Source organism: Ipomoea triloba, chromosome 14 (genome assembly GCF_003576645.1).
Source record: "Ipomoea triloba cultivar NCNSP0323 chromosome 14, ASM357664v1".
In the NCBI taxonomy this organism is placed as follows: Eukaryota; Viridiplantae; Streptophyta; class Magnoliopsida; order Solanales; family Convolvulaceae; genus Ipomoea; species Ipomoea triloba.
This window is the reverse complement of record NC_044929.1, coordinates 109887-128897: the sequence shown is the minus strand read 5'-3', so window position 1 is coordinate 128897 and position 19011 is coordinate 109887. Positions and strand designations below refer to the sequence as shown.

Sequence of the window (19011 nt, the reverse complement as noted above, 5' to 3'; positions counted from 1 at the left end):
AGTATAACAATTGGTTGTTGAAGCTTTGTTTAATTTTAAGCTCTTTCAAAAGGCGGGCATTACGGACCATGGTCCACACAGCTGTGTGGACCAAAAATAAAAAGTACATTACTTTTGTACTGAAGGTACATTATTTGATATATACTATCAAATAATGTACCTACAGTACAAAAATAATGTACATTCAATACAAAAATAATGTACTTTTTATTTTTGGTCCACACAGCTGTGTAGACCATGGTCCATGCAATAATTTGCCGCCATTACCCAATCCGGTCTAATAAGTCCATCACGACTCCAAGGCCGGCCCACTTTCAACAAAGCCCGCTTTACAACACAAGGCAAATTATGCTGTGGACCCAGGTCCACCTTGCATTGTCTCCTTTTTTTTTTTTTTTTTTTTAATTTAAATTAGTAAACATATTGCTGAATATAGAGTTGTCCAAAAATGTGTGAATGTAGAGGTTTCAAAGTGTGAATGTAGAGTATAGGAATCGTGAATGTACAGTTATGATTGTGTGAATGTAGAGTTGCCCAGAAATGTGTGAATGTGAAGGTTTCAAATTGTTAATATAGAGTATAGAAATCGTGAATGTAGAGTTATGCATGTGTGAATCTGTAATAGAGTTAAGAAGTTCTAGCAACTTGTAGCCCTGTAATGTGTGAATGTGAAGTTTTCAAGTTGCGAATATGGAGTATAGGACCTGTGAATATAAAGTTTTGAATGTGTGTATGCATAACAGTGGTAATATAGTTACTAAACATATAATCTTGTAATGTGTGAATGTGGAGTTTACAAAGTGTGAATGTAGAGTATCATATAATCATGTAATGTGTGAATGTAGAGTTTACAAAGTGTAAATGTAGAGTATAGTGTATGTGAATGTGGAGTTTATAAAGTGTGAATGTAGAGTATAGTGTATGTGAATGTAGACCCAGGTCCTGCAAGGTGGACCTGGGTCCACGGCATAACAATTGACAACACAAACCCACGTTTTAGAAAGCCGGAAGCCCCATCACCACTAAACCATTGCTTCCCAGGTATTGAAGCCGAGGAGCCCCGGCCCAGCCCATTCCATGGAAATCTTTGCTATACGTACTCTATTGTTATGATTTTATTAAAGAAAAGCAAATGGAATAGAATATATAAGACTATCCTTGATTTGAGCTAATCAATTATGAATAATATATAAATTAGTTTATTCCATTGTGGTCATTAAATTTGTCAAGTTATGATCATAATGTGAATTTCACCTACACGGCTATAATGCATATTCAGATAGTAGTTGCGAGTTTTCCTATAAATAATCAAAGGTTAGAAGAGAGTACTTGTTGTGTTACTCAAATTATTTCGAGATTTGAATATGATAAGTACTCAAGTTAAGTTCCTTTCACAAAATTAAAATTAATTCGAGAGTGTCAATTGTTCTCAGCATCTCAACTGGTCACAGATGTGAAGTTTGAGAGAAGAGACCAAGGATCGAGTCTGAAGATAATACATACACTATTTCATACCCCAGTTTCACCACAAGAGTTCATTCAAAAAATATATAAAGATTTAACCTCAATTTAAGTATCACTCCTCTATTTTTAAAAGAGTCAAAATATTATTATGATTATTATCCAAAGATCAATTATTTGTATTATCCTCAATTGGGATAAATCCTAGTCAAATAGAGACAAACGCTATGGGGTCCGGTGGCGATATATATATATGTGATATGATGTCTTTTGGGTTTGGTTTCGACCTACAAACGTACTATCCTATCTGCCTGCTAGCTGGTATATGGGCAGGGTTTAGTAACATAATTGATGAGAATGTATATACATGGTGTAAAAACTTAGTTGAAATTGAAGTTTAATTAATTTGTAGGATTAAAATGTAATGTTTGGAACGATATGAGGGGCGGGCAAGTTGAGTGTTGAGTGGACATGCACAAGTCAAAACTCGTATGCAGGACCAAGTGTGGGGTTTCTGAATTCAATTCTGATGTTGATATCTCTGGTTGTACATACAGGACGTGATGATTTAAGAATAATATGCATGGAGTATTATGGTTACTTTCGATTTTTTTTTTTTAGCAATTCCAGATACCTCTTATATTTTTTCTTCCAATTCGTATAAACAGATAGATTTATGCAATAACAATACAAAGTGTGTTTAAGACAAAGTAGATGTCTTAATGAGACAAGAGGGAGTGCTTTTATAATAATTTTATGCCCAACAACTCGGAGAGATCGGGGGAAGTCCTCCAACGGCCTAGGACAGATTCTCAAGCCGTGTGAACCGCGCCAACCCGCGCGATGACCCTCGGAGGTTGATCGGCCCAATGCCGTCTGGACCTGAGGCGGCCCAACATCGTGGGCTCGACCTCGGCCGGACCCGAGTCGACCCGTGTCACCTCTTGAGTTACTTGCTCCTTGACATGCCCCTCGGGTTGGCTCGTGGCAGGGTTCATGCATGATTTATCGATCATCATGTTTTCCACATCCTTTCAACTTACTCTCAAAAGTGATATGAGTACCACTTTCACATCCTTACCATTTCAACTCACTTTTGATACAAAATAATATTTAAAAGAAAAAAAAAATCTTTTCTACTTATTAAAAGCTTAACGCCGTAATTTTTTTTAAAAAAAAATTATTTGAATAGAGAATATACTAGACTTATAAACAAGGACAACAAGAAAAATAAAATTTTCATGGAGACAATGGCTAATTGTACCTTAAACTCAAACTATTAAATAAAAATAAAGGATAGATAAAGTAATAAATGTAATGGTGGAGAGATGAAACGCACGTGAAGAGGTAAAGTACAGACACAAGTTAAATTAGGAGAGTGAATGTATGTGCAGTGCGGTGAAGGAATTTATGATGGTGACAAATTAAGTATTCTTCATATGTATACATACTAGACTTCATCATGCATGTGAAATGAAGTTGGAATTATTATATATCCTCTGCATGCTCTGCTCTAAAGTTACATCATATCATTGAATTCAACTGAAAACAGAATGAACTACTACCTACTACGTACTATACGTTACTTACAACCCAGAATCGGAGGACACTGCTAAAAGTTGTCAATTACATTGGATATCTTTCACCAATTCAATTTTACATAATTACTAAATTAAGCTAAAAAGTGATTCATTAATGGTTATACAGAATACCTAAATGGTCGAGTGTAGTTGAAACCCTCATTTTCATTTATTAGAAGCCAGGGTGCTAAAAAGTTGATATGGAAGGATCATTAAATGTTTTTTTTTAAACATGTATATAAAAAGGTTAATATGTGCATATATATATATTGGATAACAACGTCGAGTCTTTGAATTTTGTCCATCCAACATGACTTGTTTCGTCTAATTTCCTTTAGTATTTTCTTGAATTTGTTATTTTGTGTACAAAATAAATAATCTTATTAACTAACACTCATGGTCTAGTTGTGATGTATTGTTGAGTTCTAATTATATGATTATTTTAAGTTTAAATTATTATGTTTATTAGAGATTTTTTAAAACCACGTAATATTTACTCTCTAATGTTGATTATAAATGTTGGAATTGTTTATTAATTGAATAGAGGCTATACCAAACTTATTATAATATTAATCCATATTATACCAATTCTTTGCAATTATAGCCCCAACCTCCAATTTTATATTTAATTAATTATTTATTGCGGCGAATATTAGATAATTAATTAATTAATTAATTAATACGTCCATGATACAGCTATAACAACAAAGTTCGTTAGCAATGAGTTTGATAGGGAAACAATATGTTCCATTGTTTTATGTTTGACTAGATTTATTAAAATGCTTTTAAAAATTTAATAACATTTTATTTATTATATATACTCTTCAATTAAGTTTACAAACGTAAATAATTGAACTCAATGGAGGCTGAAATCCTAGAATTAAAAAAAAAAAAACAAACTTGTTGTATTTGAAGTTTGATTTTTTTTTAAACCTATGCAAAATCAATGGGACAATAGGTTTCAATAATATTTATTTTAATATAGAAAGAAAGGTAAACATATATATGCTAATTATCTTATAATAATAGTAGTAATCATGGTGTTTACACTTTCTTCTTTATGTTGTGAGTGTAACGTCGAAATTTTCTTCAATCGTGTTTGGGCTCATTCTAATGATAGATTTACTTTTTTCACCTATCACGTTAATTTCATTATTAATCAAATTCAAACAATAAATTTTCATATTAGATGATGATTTTTTGTTAGGTTTCTTGTAGGTTTACCAGTGTAATAATTGTGGAACACATAATTTATAATTTCCTTATCCAACTGTTTAGAACTATTAATGACCCCTTAAAGAAGTAAGGAATCTACCATAAATTACTTGTTGGTCCAAAAATAAAAAAATTAAATAAAGAAACCTAATGGATTAACAATAAATGAAATGGGGTGGTATTATCATTTACCAGTACAGAGTATAATAAAGAAGCAATTTTTATGGTTTGTGAGGCTCTTGTTGGTGTTGGTGAAGCGTCACTCACAACTGACTTCTTTGTTTGTTCTTCTTCCCCAGCCTTCCCAACAACCCTTGGAATTCGTGCTAATGTGCACAGATCCGTCTGCATTCGCGCATTTTAGCACCACCCTGGCCTCTCACTTTCTTTATATGCCACTGCACTGCTTCTGTGCTTGTCTTTTCTGCGTAAAAATCCTTTCTTTGCATTTTTCATTTTGATTATTTAGCAGTTTGCATCTGAAAACAACAGTTGGAGGCTGGAAGTGGCGAGGGCTGCGTGGAAAAGCTTTAGCGTGGTGGTTTTTTTCTTGAAGATTTCAGATCTGGAAGTTGGGAAAGTGGAGATGGAGCTTTTTTCATTATAATTACTCTCTTTTTGCAAAATTCAACTCCTTTTACACTTCATAAAGAGACAAAGAGGCAGAGAGCCCACCATCCACTAGTAGCGTGCTGTTAGTCCTTTAGGAGTATGAAAAATTAGCTTTTGTTGAACCTTTTGTGCCATTCTCCACTGTTTCTCAAGAGCCCATTATTGCTCTGAGAGAGAGAGAGAGAGAGAGAGAGAAGTGAAGAAATGTTGACTCTTGAGAGTCCTTGTAGCGGCAGTGTCGGCACCAGCAGTTCTTGCTCTACTTTGCTTAGAGAACTCCAGGTCCTCCCTCCCTTTGACTTTTTACCTTTTGTCACCTTTTCTCTTTGACGTCCAAATTAATTTTTTTCCGCAATAGTTTATTTGGCCGAATTTTGTGTTTACATAAAATTCATTGTAATATTTGTTCATTTATTGCTTCAATTTCTTACAAGTATGGAAAATTCTTGAATTGGGTGTTCTTGTTTCTTTTATTTTTGCTTTGGAAAACTCTGTCTTGATTGGGTATGTTTTCCATTTTTTTGGTTGGAATTGGAAAATCTTCATATGATTACCATAATTCTTAAGCTGTTTATCCTTCTTTTTTCTTCTTGATTTTTTTATACCTGAAATTTATTGTAATATTTTCTTAAATTTTGCTACTTGCCATTTCTTTCTTGCTTCAATTTCTCCCAAGTATGGAAAATTTCCTGAGTTGGGTATGCTTCCTTTGTTCTTGAATTTCAGCAGTCGGCACTGTTCTGTTTAATCAAACTTCACTGTATTTCACTACTGTTTCAAAGAATTACCATGTTGGCTGAGAAATATGTTGTACTTGGGAACTTAAAAAGCTTAAAATGAGCATATTAGTATGGTATTCATGATGTGTCTGAGAACTTCCACTTCCAATTTCATGTCTTGGTTTACTGTGATGTCTAGTTTCTATGTGTACCAATCCTTTCCTTCTGGCAGAGTAAAGGTACGATAGTTTATTAACCACCACGCTAATCCTTTGTTTTTTCCTAAAAAACAGCAATTATGGACTGACATTGGTGAGAATGAGGCAGAAAAAGACAGAATGTTGGTGGAGCTGGAGAGAGAATGCTTACAAGTTTACAGAAGAAAAGTTGATGAAACTGCTAATGCCAAAGCACGCCTTCACCAATCTCTTGCAGCAAAAGAAGCAGAGCTTGCAACACTAATGGCAACTCTTGGTGAACTCAGTATTAACTCGCCGGTATGATATCTCAAGTTTGTTCTTTCGCCTCCCTTCTCCCTTGATTTCATTTTATATCATTTCATTTAATATATGCATCTCCCTTTCTTTGTCTTTTGTTTGTTGCCCCCTGCAATTATTTCTGTACTCCCAATGTCAGTATAATCTGTATGTGATGAGAGTTGTGGATTGATATATGTACGTGGGCATTGGCGATGCTGTATTTTGTTTTATTACCTAAAATATTGAATGCCTTGTAATAAATGTGTTAATTGTTTGTGCTTGCTGGTAACTATGTGTCAATGCCAAAGTTTTGAACATAAATTGGTGCTCTTCCTTTTTTTTTTTTTTTTTGGGATATATCAGATCCACTCGGACAAGATGACAATGCCATTNTTTTTTTTTTTTTTTTTGGGATATATCAGATCCACTCGGACAAGATGACAATGCCATTGAAGGAGCAATTAGCTTTAATCACACCACTGGTTCAAGATTTGAAAGTAAAGAAAGAGGAAAGGCTAAAGCAATTCACAGATATAAAGACACAAATTGAGAAGATAACTAGTGAAATTTCTGGATATGGTCATATAATCAATGCTATGAATTCCTTGAATCTGGAAGAAAATGACTTGTCATTGAGAAGGCTCTCAGAGCACCAATCCCACCTTCATGCTCTCCAGAAGGAAAAGGTATCAAGTAAAATCCTTTTTAAGTTTTCTGTTCATACTTGATTTTTTACTTTCTGTGGCCAGTGGCCCATATCTGACCTATAAATATGTTTCATGATGTAACCTTTTGTAGGTATAAAAGTATACTTTCACTTTAAAACTAGTTGCGCATTCACAGTTAAAGTGTGTATTGAGTTCCATGCACATATTGATGCACTTCTCCTTGAAAAATAAATAAATATTGAGAAATAGAGAATGAAATCCTTTAAATTGCAGTGTTAAAGTCCTCTACTATTTGGATTCTCATGCATCAACTAGGAAACTCCATTGGCTTCTAGAAATAACATTCATTTCATAAGTAAACTGATGTAATAAAAGAATCATGTTCATGCTCATGCTCATGCTCATATGGAATAGCAGGTAGTTCATTGTGTGCCATTGAGGTCCTAGTTTCCTAAAGAAAATAATTAGTGATTGCAAATCTCTGTCATTTTTACAGTCTGAGCGCATCCAGAAAGTGTTAGACTTTGTAAATGAGGTGCACACATTGTGTGCTATTCTTGGGGTGGATTTTGGTGAAACTGTGAGTGATGTGCATCCAAGCTTACATGATACAAGACTGGGGCAATCTACAAATATCAGCAATAGCACGTTAGAGGGCTTAGAGCAGACCATTATCAGGTTGAAAACAGAACGGAAAGTTCGTCTCCAGAAGGTACTTTTTCCCATTGGTTGCTTCATTTACTTTCCCTTTGTGTGTATATTAATTACTAGTACTAAATTTTTCTATTTTGCCAACGTAGCTAAAAGATGTTTCTGGTTCACTAACTGAACTCTGGAACTTGATGGATACACCGAGAGAAGAGAAGACTTACTTTTTAAGGATCACCTCCATTCTTGGTTTTCCTGAACAAGAGATCAAGGAATCTGGTGCTCTTTCATCGGAGATCATTCAACAGGTTTGCAAGCATCTCAACCTCCTTTATATCCTTTTTCCTTTTCCCATTTTTGTATAAGCAATTATTTCCCCTTCTTTCAGTTCATCATCTCAAACTAATTATAACCCCCTCACATAGAACTGTGTCCTTGAACAGAATTCTAACCATAAAATTTGAGACTTAGGACTCAAGTGTATTATCTCCATACAACTACAAATCAAATGTATACATTATGTGATTTAAAAAAACTGCAAGACTGATCAAAGGATCAAAACTTCTTGGAAAAGATTATATAAGCACTAGATTATATTATACCTTTCTTTTGTTCAATATAGGTCTCATCGGAAGTTGAGAGGCTCACTAAACTAAAGGCTAGCAGAATGAAAGAGTTGGTGATGAAGAGGAGGTCAGAGTTGGAGGATTTATGCAGTAAAAACCATATTGAACCTGATCCAAGCACTGCTACTGATAAATCATGTGCAATGATAGACTCTGGTACATTCCCTATTCTGGATGACCCTCTTATGAATCTCAAACTTCCATTTCAAATAAACAAGTTCAATGTTTGATGGACCAGGTCTTGTGGATCCTTGTGAGCTCTTGGCAAGCATTGAAGCACAAATAAATAAAGCAAAAGATGAAGCTCTGAACCGAAAAGAAATTATGGATAGGATTGAGCGCTGGCTTTCTGCTTGTGAGGAAGAAAACTGGCTTGAAGATTATAACCTAGTAAGCTGTGTGCATGTTGCCTAAGAAATTCTAGTTTGCATAAGATGACTAAAGTGTCTACTATTTTCTGTTGTAAGCCAATGTTAAACTGCTTTTTTCCTTAATGGTGGAAAGTTTGAATAGCTCCTTCTGTTTATCAGGATAAAAACCGTTACAGTGGTGGGAGAGGCGCTCACATAAACTTAAAGCGAGCAGAACGAGCTCGAATTACTGTAAATAAGATTCCAGGTAATTTATCTTGTTATTTCCATTAGGATTTTTTTTCCCAGTCTGGTGCTTGAGTTGCTTCCATTTCAGGTATGGTTGACGCTCTGATTAGCAAGACACTAGCTTGGGAAGATGAGAAGAAGAAGTTGTTTCTTTATGACGGGGTGAGTTTTACTGCTGTTAAGAAATTTCTTGATTATCTTTTTTTCTTGGATGGCAATTTTAAATGACCATATCTGAATATTCTTGTAGGCACGATTGGTATCGGTATTGGAAGATTACAAATTGACCCGGCTACAAAAAGAAGAGGAGAAAAGGCGTGCTCGTGTAATGTTTGCTGACTTTTTTCTTTAAAATTTCTTCTATTGTATCTTATGAACACTTTGTGTGAGCCAAAGTGAGAAAGTATGGGTTATATCCAGTCCAGCGCATCAAAATAGCAATTTTCATGTGGATAGTGGGTTGATTAGTGAGCTGAAGGTTTCTCCTGTTATCTTCTCTTGCTTGCAGGACCAAAAGAAACTTCATGATCTGCTCCTCACTGAAAAAGAAGCAAGGTATGGTTCTAAACCAAGTCCAAGGAGAAGCAGTAGCTTTAGGAAGACAAATGGATACCATACTAACGGATGTGTAACCCCCTCACCACGTCGGAATTCTGCTGGCTGTCAAACCCCAGAGCTTTTAACACCCCGCTCATACTCTGGGCGGCAGAATGGGTATTTCAGAGAAACTAGAAGGCTTTCAACTGCCCCTCTGAATTTCGTGGCAATAGCAAAGGAGGATATGATGTCTTTTTCATCCGTTTCTGGTTCTGAACCAGAGTCTCCACTTCAACCCTGAATATGGAATTTAAACTGGTATGGTCTTTTCCTTGAATTCAACTGTGTGGAAATTACGGTGCTGAATTGTGATGAGAATACGATGTAATACTTATGAGTTCCGGAAATGAAAATTGAGTTTTCTTATACATATATGTATGCAGGGTGATAGGAATTTATGGTTTGGTGTGGATTCACTGAGTATGTAGGCCAACATGACTGGGAAGGAACTACTGAAACCTGTGAATATGAAAGCGGTATGTTTAGGGGATTGTAGAGACACCGGTAACAGGAGTGCAGTGCAGGAAAGTGGTATACTGAGTGAGGAGAGATTAGTGAGTGTGGATATGAATTAGTTAAAAGTGCAAAAATGTTGAGTATGGTAGACTACTAATATGTGTTAAGGATTTGGTTTTTGGATGTACATATAATTGTGTTATTGGTTTGACTTTTGATTGATATGTAGCTGCCTTGATTGTCTAGTTGTATCTATCTATCTGTCTATGTAGGCCTCTCAAGATTGTACTCCCAGCCTGTCGTAAACAGACAAGTTTGTATCATTTGTATGGTATTATATTGGCTGGATACAGCTATCACATTTGTCGTGGCATCATCAATTTGATGTCTTTCAGAAAACGACCCACTTCTTTATGTCACACCCCACCCCACCTATTATTGCCACTGCCCAGTAGCAGTGGGGTATACTTTTAAAGAAAATGTCTGGGGACTCAACTGGGGCATTAATCTATTCTAACAACAAAGCATAAAAAGTACTGTATAATAATAAATTTATCATTGTTAAGTTTTATCGACCAAGTAAAAGACCCGTTTAAGAATGAAAACATCATTTGTCAGAATTGTTATGTTCCATATTGTTTGTAATCACTAATCATATAGAAGCCGCCATCATTTGGAACAGGTAATGTAACATGGACAAAGGACAAGTTCCTTCTTTCAATGTTATGTATTCATTCTACTTTGTCTGTATATAATAAAACTGAAGCCTGGAACTGCACATTGTACAGACAACCAAATTCGTATTGGAAAATTGAGCATAGGAGAAGGAGAAGCCATTAGTGCAACCGTGACATTAAGTGACGTGCTACACAGCATAGCATAGCATAGCATCATTCTATTCTACAAGAGAAATTGAAAGAGCCACTGCCATGCCTAACGACAAAGAGATTAGTTGAATCACCGTACTCCTCACGGATAAGGAGCCGCCTCTGTTTGATTCTGCCAGCACTCCCGCAACTGCAACGTAAATAAACCCACCTGCTGTGAATCCCTGCAACAAATTAAAACATCAATTAATTCATTTTTAATCTGGAATGAATAGCATAGCTCCACCTCCGCATTGCACATCTCAAAAATTACCTCAATCAATGATGACTGCCCTGGATCTTGTCCTAGCACCAAGGCCTTTAAACAAAATATTATTATTAGTTTCTTAGTACACAAGGCAAAAAAGAAATCAATTTGTCATCAAACACAGTAGAATACAAACCAGTGCAGTTCCTGCAAGTGCCACTAGTGCCGATAAGAAGTTAAAAAACAAAGCTTTCGAAACACTGAAACCAGACCTCACCAAGATTCCAAAGTCACCTATCTGCATTACAATAGCCAAGACCCAGATTCAGTAAATGTATCTGTTTATCAATGTGTTTGTTAGAGAGAGAGAGAGAGGGAGAGAGAGAAGACCTCCTGAGGAAGCTCATGAGCAAGCAGAAACAATGTTCTTGACCACCCACCAACTGATCCATAAAGCAGGAAAGCACTACCTAATGCCATCCCATCAGTAAAATTATGCTGCAACAAAAAACAAATTTTACAAAGAAATTAATCCAGTTAGTAACATGAGCTTTGTTAAATTGGATTGTTGGGATCATAGGAAAAATGATCCACTTTATTCATGTTTGCCAAAGATCATGCATTATATATTATACAGTACATTTTATCTTATTTTATCCAGTTATCTATCAGCACCTTTAAGTTGATTATGGATTATCTTCATAAACATAAGCTTTACATAATATGATAATAACAATAATAAAGAAAAAAATTAAATAAATAAATAAAAGACTCAAAAGGAAGATACATTGCCAAATTTAAAGAATACATACAACACCATCAGAGAAGAGATTGAGATAACCAAACACCAGGCTTGATTGTGATTTAGCAGGCTCTTCTTTGGTGGATTTAGCACTATCTTTGGATGAATTTAAAGCCTCTCCATTGGTTTCAAGTTCACCACCATCACCACCAGTGTTTCTCTGCAAAAGGGCAAGAGCCAGAATATGAGACACAATACAAAAACAAATACCTGAGGAACATAGGGTGCTTCTACAATGCCTTTTTCACACACACACACACACACACACAAAAGGAGACATTTTTGTCACGTGCTACTTAAATTTTTCTTTTTTCTCAACCCAATTGATATGACCAAAAAATCCTCACTTTTTTTCATTTTTGGAAAGAGGCATTGTAAAAGTTCCCTAAGAATAGATCATTTATTGTAGAACATCTGCTTCTGAAATACAGGCACATCAATAGATCCAAAATTAGAATGTGGAAAGATGTATATGTAACATGACACTCAATAATAAAACCAAGAGTAATTGACATACAGAATAAAAAAAAATTAAGGACAGTGAAAAGCAAGAAAAATCAATTTCAAAAAATAATTCGCATTCAGAATTAACATTCTACCTTCCTGAGAACAGCGTTTTTGCTGTCCTTCTCCCCATTAAGCATCTCAGCAGATTGACCATCAATTTTACTTCCACCAGATTCCTTTTCTGGTAAGCTTCCAGTTTTCTCATGAGTCAGGTCCTGAAGATCATTATCAGGATTGTTATCATCCTTTAATTTCTTACTGTGTCTGTGATGATGATGACCATGACCCCATGCATTAACTCCTCCAGACAATTCTTCAACGTACCTCACAAGCTTCTCAACAATAAGAAAAAGCACAATTCCAGCTGCAGCAAACAAATACAGAGTATATATCATGATAAGATTTCAAATGGTTAACAGGGCAGCGAACCCTATATGAATGTAATCTACCCAGAAAAGTACTATTAAAATATTTTTACAATTTTAGGTCATAATTGCATTCTTCTCCCATAACTTAAAACCAAAAACTATGATACACAAATAGTAGATTCAGTCTTGCACTCCATTATTCCAATCCAAGCTAAGACCAAGCCTTGGAACTTGGAACCAAACACACCCTTAGTTTTGCTTGTGCTGGTCTACATCTGCTGCAGTACCCCTTCCCCCAGAATGCAGAATAAATTTAGAGAGAGAGAGAGAGCGCCTGCAGGGGGAATGGAAATGGGGCATAGGAGAAACTGTTTTCCTTCCTAGAAATAGAAAGATGACAGCTGAGAAATGAGAATTAGGGCTTTCATTTAATTACATTATCCTTGTAAATACAAAAAACAACATAATGTAATAGATGCAAGTGTATGCATGTTTATGAGTGCTCTAGCATGCAATACACAAAATGAGATTCTTTTTGTAAATTGTCAAAAGCAAAAAGGCTGATTATATATATATATATATATATATATATATATATATATATGCACAAAAAAGAGGCTTGAAACCTAATGACAACTTACTCAATATGGACAATCCAACAGAAAGATCCTTCAAGGAATGAGAATGTGAATGTCCAACATGGTCATGGTCATGAGAATGGACCTCATGGCTTTCTGAATGAGAGTGATTGTCACCTGAAAAAGAATGTAAAGCCTCGCAAAATTACCAAACCCTACAGATGTTTATATAATTCATTGTTGTAGAGTTTCTGGGGGTAGGGCAGGCAGCAAGTATCAAACATAGGGAAGAGATGAGACTTTAAAGCACCATTTACTTGCTATTGTCTCTTTTGTTTATGCTAATATAATTTTTCTGTTGGGAGTGAAGTATCAACATCTTTCGCGCAATAGTCTATTTACAAAGATTTACTAATAAGAAAAAAGGGTGGAATTGATATCACAAGATCAATTAAAAAATGAATGCGACTTTTATTTCCATTCAACCGATATTCCTTTGCCAAATCTTACCAAAAGCATGGGGTAGTTGATGAAGAAAAGCATCACCCAACATTGCTCCAGCCTGCATGGGGCATACTACATATTATGAGAACAAACAAACTAATAATTGAAGAAGAAAAGGCATGAGAACACTTTAAGAGCACCACAGGTCAAGCTACTGGAAAAACTAAAGGAAAGGCAGACGAATAATTATATACTAGTTCAGAACCTCTACACACAACATACAAGATTTATGAAATTAGTAACAGAGTTTGTTCAAGAAATTATATATTTTATTATTTTAAGATCATTGAAGGCCTTCATATCACCACTTGAACGGACAGCATTTCTATCAAGCACAGTTACATCTTAGTCTCTCCCAAGAAATAGGGTAAATTGCATTGTAGCCTACGTGTCAACATTTCATCACTTTTCTGCCACCATAATGATTGCACCACCACATCGCATATCACTTCCACCACTCTTTCTCTTCCTCTTCCCTCGTCACTGTCCACTATTGCTATCATACCTTTCAAAGCACTCTACATTTCCTCTCTCTTCCTATTAAACTACTATCCACTTCTACCAGTGTCATTGCCACAAACATGCCATCTCATTCTCCTCGCAGCAGCCTTGCTTACAAAATTCGCATGAACTTTTGTGGAATTGATTACATAAATGTGTGAAAACTTGGAATGTAACTCTCTATCAACTACATAGATTTGTACCTAAAAGTCAGAGACAAAACAGAACCCAAAATAGCAATTAAAAGTAGATAATGGACCCATCTAATGGGCTCAGGTAAGAAACCATTGGATAAGTTGGACATCCAAAACACAGGAACCAAAATTTTGTTGAAAGAAAATAAAGAGCCATATGAGAAGTCATGTATCTAACCCCAAATAATGCCAGAGCATCCACAATGGCTTTGGATGGCCTTCCTTTCACTGTAGAAAACAAGAGTCTAATTTTAGTTAAGAAAATTGTGTTAACCAAGCTGAAGCAAATCTCTACCCAGATTCAAGAACAAAACACACAAACCCAAAAGGCATATAAACCACTTACAAAATATTAGAGGCAATATGATCAAGCAAACAAGGGATGCCAAGCTCACCAATAGAGAGCAACTCATTGCATGAAGCCAAAGCCCTGCCCAATACATCCACCAACCAAAAAAAAAAAAAAGGCAAGGTTAAAACAGCTGACATGTTTGGGTACTAATTACTTCAAAAATAATATACATGCATACATATATACACATGTTCAATCCCAGATTGCCAAAAACTAACAGTTAGAATGTGATCAACACAGCATGAAGCAGATAAAATGATGGCATACAGAATGCAAGTATAAATAAGATCACGAGACAACAAATTGATAGCATATATCACCAGGAAATAACTAAAATAATAACACTGCCAGCAAGGCAGGAACTATGGTTTGCATTAGAATCCAACCTCTAGTGTAAAGATGACACAAAAAAATTTGTCAGTAAATTTTTTTTTTTTAAATGCTATAAGAGATGCCAATAGCAAACTTCTCATGCCTAATGACACTTTAAAGGAATCTGAATTAGTCTACCTTTGGAATAGATTTGCATGAGGACATGTGTTGTAAACAGAAAATTTGTAAAGCATAACTTTAGCATGACAATAATGTATTGCAGACTGCATACAAAAGGGAGTTTGCAGAAGAAATTCAGGCTTCAATAGGAAGAAATTTGCATTGGTGACCTTAGATGCTCCTAGGAATCACTCAGGCCGAGTCTACAAAGCTCAATTTTAATTAGACTAGTGTTGATATTTTTAGCCTTACACAAGAATAGTTTTATTATCTCAATTTTAATAAGCATGAACTTATATTAAATGCAAACTTTTGCAATAATGAGCTCCGCACAACTACTTGAATCAATCGAATGCAATAAAGACAATGGCGAGCTCTTAACAGAGATACTAGTCTATAATAATCAAAGAAATTAACTTTATGAACTGAAATTAAATTTACAACAACAAAAAAAAAAAGTGTTAAAATAACAGAGGATTCCCAAATAAATATGAAAATAAAGTAGCATACTAACACTGGAAGTTCTTCGAGCAAATTAAAAATAACAATAATAAATTAATTCAATTACCAAGACCAGAGAGCTCAGAATCAACATGCCCGTGGTCATGATGGTGGTGGTGGTGTTCATCGCGGGTCCCAAATCCGTACAGCTTTAGATCCTCCTCTTCCGCCAATTCCTCAGGAAGCAGCTTCCTTTTATTCACTTCAGCGCCGCTATGGTGGTGGTGGTGGTGGTGGTGATCGTGATCGTGGCCGTGGCCGTGGCTACACTGGTGAGTAGACGCGTGTCCATGCTCAGCATCGCCGTGGTGATGGTCGTGTCCGTGGCTACACTGTTCCGCCGCAGAATGCCCGTGGACCGCTGACACACACAATCCAGAAATCAGCAGTAAGACAAACAGTAAACCGGGGCAGATCTGTCTTAGAGGAACCGCCATTTCTGCTTCTCCTTCTAAGATGAGTACGACGGAGTAGACGACTTCGCCACTTGAGAAAATTAAATTTGAACCTCCAAAAAAAAATCTAATTTTAGGAAGCTAATTTAGAGTGGGGGGGAGCTAGTGTGGAAGTTGATGAACATTAAATTGGGATTTGAAACAATCAGAGGAATTAAGAGCGGTTTTTGCAGGTTCCTTCAATTGTGATTATACAAACGGCGCAGAAAAAGAGTATAATTATTCCGACGATTACACCGAATGTTACTACATCCATTTTTTTTTCTTGTAATTTTCATTCCATTTATTACAAGAAAAAAAAAACTGAAATAATATAATCAGAACTATATAATATAACTCATATTTCAGAATTCTCAGAGGGTAAACGTTAGGTGATACATGGATACCGTGCATCGTGATATCTAATATTCTAATCTGAATAATTTCAAATCGACCTTTGAGGTTTCTATTATTGCATTGGATACCCTGTATATTTTGTTTACTGGAATTTGAGGCAATTGTATCATTTCTATGGTTTGACTTTATCCGCGAAGCTTTGTCCACATGCCATGGAGGATGCAGAGAGCATAGATTGTTGTGTCAGTGAATTTCAACCTTCAACAAATGTAAGGATAGAAATGCAACTCCTCTGAGCCGTTTAATTAGTTAATAATATTACTTATTTATTGTTCAAAATTCACCTATCATTTCTCATTTAGAGAGATTGTATCCAAGAGAAGAAGCGTAACACTTTTTTACAATTCATCTATTCTTGCGCTTCTTCTTTTGCTTCATATAATCGCAATAACGTACGCAACAATAAGAATAGGCTTTGTTCTCAGATAACGATGGCATGGAAATGGGCTTCTGGTGTGCTTAAAGATCAAAATAGCATATTCTTGACAAGCTTAATTAGAAGAACCATGTTTCGAAACCCGACAATTGAAGCTATAGTTATCAAAGCCACCCGTCACGATGAATATTCAACTAACCACAGGTACGTTGATAGATTGTATGAGTGGATATGTCTATCTCCAAATCATCTCACGCCTATAGTATGTGCTATTACATTGCGAGTGGAGAAAACTAGGAGTTGGGAGGTGGCCCTTAAGGGGCTTATGCTAATGCATCGTGTTATGTGCTTCGACATTGTGGCTGTAAACATGATCGGGCGGTTGCCATTCAACCTCTCTAGTTTTACAGATGGGCATTCCAACCCTGAGGAAGCATGGTGCCTAAATGCATTTGTGCGTTCCTATTTTGCATTCCTAGACCATAAATCAATCATCCTTTTTGAAAATTCACGAGAGGATGATTGTTATAAAACAAAGTCATCGGGTCACCAACTGTCCCATTTCTCTGTCTCACACGACCTTAACATGCTTCGAAATCTACAAGGATTACTTGACATTTTGCTCCAAGTAAAGCCCCACTCGGAGATAGCAGCTGTGCCGCTTGTTGTGCAAACCATGGACATGATCATGGTGGAGATATACAATATTTATCATCAAATATGCATTACAATTACGAGAGTTTTGCTACGAATATACATGGTCGGGAAAATTGATGCCAAAATCGCACTTCAGATTGTGCAAAAGGCAACACTCCAAGGTGAAGCACTTGCCTTGTACTATGAGTTTTGCATAGAACATGGGTTGATCACCAATTTAGATTGTCCCAAAGTAAAACAAATCCCGGAAGAAGACATTCGAGAGCTCGAGGATATCATAAAGGGACCTTCCCTTTCTGCTTCTAGCCCGACCAATGATAACCTTAACAAGTCAATAGTAGCGATCAAAGAACAAGAAAAAGAGACAACGACAAAAAGCAAGTTGAAAACCGTAATCACTAATCATTGGGAGACATTTGATGATTATCAAATGGTTTTAACAACTACATGCAATGCTAATAATGTGCATGTTAATTCTCATCAAGACTTACCAGATCTCATCAGTTTTTTGAATTTATTGTAGGTGAGATGATAAGAAATAACTTGAGGGGAGAAAAATTTTGTATATGTACAATGTAGTGAACTTGCTAGCTACGTAATGAATGAGATTTTATTCTATTTTTTTTTCTCTCTTTTGCTTACTCCAACTAACTCCAAAGCCGCGTACTAGTATACTAGCCCAATGCTTCAAGCACCCATTGCATAGACAATGTTAAAATATACTACTCGGTCTCAGTTTCATTCATAAAGTCTAGATTGCCATAATCTAAAATTCATTATCTTCGTCTTCAATTTGATAGAGCTAAAGTAAAAGTATATATCATATATTCATTATATACGCTTATAATTATCAAATAGGAAAACAATGTACATCTGAACTAATATATACATATATAATTGAGCCATCATCTAACAGTATCTCACTAAAAAAAATTCTAACAATATCTAAATGGTAATTTAATGTTATTAATTTCTCACTGATGAATAGAATTTATAAAGAAGATTAAAGAAACTTTTTGGGTATAGTAACTCAAATTAAAAATCAAACCATTACATGAGGAGAGATGTATAGTATAAACTATTTTAAAATTCTTAATTAATGACAAAAAGAAACGTTAATGCCATGATAATTTTACATAACACAATTGGACTACAAAATCATTCATCAACCACATCCATAATATGAATAGAATTGAACAAGGAACTAGCTATGTTACGTTGGCAGATGTCGCTATATGCACCGATGCACGAGTAATACCTAAGAAAACTTGAGGAATTCAAATGGTTCTAATTAATTAGAGTAGAAAAGTTTCATAATTTAATTTAAGTCACATAAAATCAGTGAGTTTTGTGTTTAATGTGAGTTAACACCTTTAATTAAAAATAAAAAATAAAATCTTATCAACACCCTTTTATCAAATCCAAAACTGATCTATGGTTCACTCATAATCCTTCTAAATGTCTAAGCAAGAACATATTAAATATTTTCTTGACTTTAGTAATTTGACCTTATCTAGTATATAAATGTGGTCGACCGTCACTAAAAAAAAAAAAAAAAAAAAAAAAAAAAAAAAAAAAAAAAAAAAAAAAAAAA

At 35.3% G+C, this 19011-nt stretch overlaps 3 protein-coding genes across 4 annotated transcripts; 2 read left to right on the top strand and 1 right to left on the bottom strand.

Moving 5' to 3' along the window:
- Positions 1 to 4478: 4478 nt before the first annotated feature.
- On the top strand, positions 4479 to 10019 carry LOC116004560 (65-kDa microtubule-associated protein 6-like). The gene is made up of 12 exons (XM_031244664.1): positions 4479 to 5150; positions 5881 to 6084; positions 6489 to 6752; positions 7231 to 7446; positions 7535 to 7690; positions 8005 to 8164; positions 8247 to 8398; positions 8539 to 8626; positions 8696 to 8769; positions 8858 to 8932; positions 9116 to 9462; positions 9588 to 10019. The coding sequence occupies exons 1-11, from the start codon at positions 5073 to 5075 to the stop codon at positions 9443 to 9445; spliced, it is 1797 nt and encodes a 598-aa protein (XP_031100524.1). The 5' UTR covers positions 4479 to 5072; the 3' UTR covers positions 9446 to 9462; positions 9588 to 10019.
- A 251-nt stretch (positions 10020 to 10270) lies between these two features.
- Positions 10271 to 16361, bottom strand: LOC116004678 (IAA-alanine resistance protein 1). Its single transcript, XM_031244825.1, has 11 exons — positions 15601 to 16361; positions 14535 to 14618; positions 14367 to 14416; positions 13500 to 13551; positions 13053 to 13166; positions 12136 to 12407; positions 11547 to 11696; positions 11125 to 11232; positions 10931 to 11032; positions 10801 to 10845; positions 10271 to 10711 (listed from the first exon to the last, which is right to left on the bottom strand). The coding sequence occupies exons 1-11, from the start codon at positions 15968 to 15970 to the stop codon at positions 10556 to 10558; spliced, it is 1503 nt and encodes a 500-aa protein (XP_031100685.1). The 5' UTR covers positions 15971 to 16361; the 3' UTR covers positions 10271 to 10555.
- A 337-nt stretch (positions 16362 to 16698) lies between these two features.
- On the top strand, positions 16699 to 18043 carry LOC116005331 (putative clathrin assembly protein At1g25240). Of its 2 annotated transcripts, XM_031245611.1 has the most exons (2): positions 16859 to 16964; positions 17366 to 18043. In XM_031245611.1, exons 1-2 carry the CDS (start codon positions 16943 to 16945, stop codon positions 17938 to 17940), a joined length of 597 nt encoding a protein of 198 aa, XP_031101471.1. In that variant the 5' UTR covers positions 16859 to 16942; the 3' UTR covers positions 17941 to 18043. The 2 variants fall into 2 exon arrangements, with proteins under 2 accessions (XP_031101470.1, XP_031101471.1); XM_031245610.1 differs by having other exon boundaries at positions 16699 to 18043.
- Positions 18044 to 19011: the final 968 nt, after the last annotated feature.

What these genes read in the sequence shown, in the direction of transcription:
- LOC116004560 (XM_031244664.1), top strand. Translation starts at nt 5,073, where the DNA reads ATGTTGACTCTTGAGAGTCCTTGTAGCGGCAGTGTCGGCACCAGCAGT. An exon ending in GGAAAGTTCGTCTCCAGAAG is followed by an intron (nt 7,447 to 7,534) that starts GTACTTTTTCCC and finishes TTGCCAACGTAG; the next exon opens with CTAAAAGATGTTTCTGGTTC. An exon ending in AGGAGAAAAGGCGTGCTCGT is followed by an intron (nt 8,933 to 9,115) that starts GTAATGTTTGCT and finishes TCTTGCTTGCAG; the next exon opens with GACCAAAAGAAACTTCATGA.
- LOC116004678 (XM_031244825.1), bottom strand. Translation starts at nt 15,970, where the DNA reads ATGGCGGTTCCTCTAAGACAGATCTGCCCCGGTTTACTGTTTGTCTTA. An exon ending in TTCTGAGCTCTCTGGTCTTG is followed by an intron (nt 14,619 to 15,600) that starts GTAATTGAATTA and finishes TGTATTGGGCAG; the next exon opens with GGCTTTGGCTTCATGCAATG. An exon ending in TCAACTACCCCATGCTTTTG is followed by an intron (nt 13,167 to 13,499) that starts GTAAGATTTGGC and finishes ATTCTTTTTCAG; the next exon opens with GTGACAATCACTCTCATTCA.
- LOC116005331 (XM_031245610.1), top strand. Translation starts at nt 16,816, where the DNA reads ATGGCATGGAAATGGGCTTCTGGTGTGCTTAAAGATCAAAATAGCATA.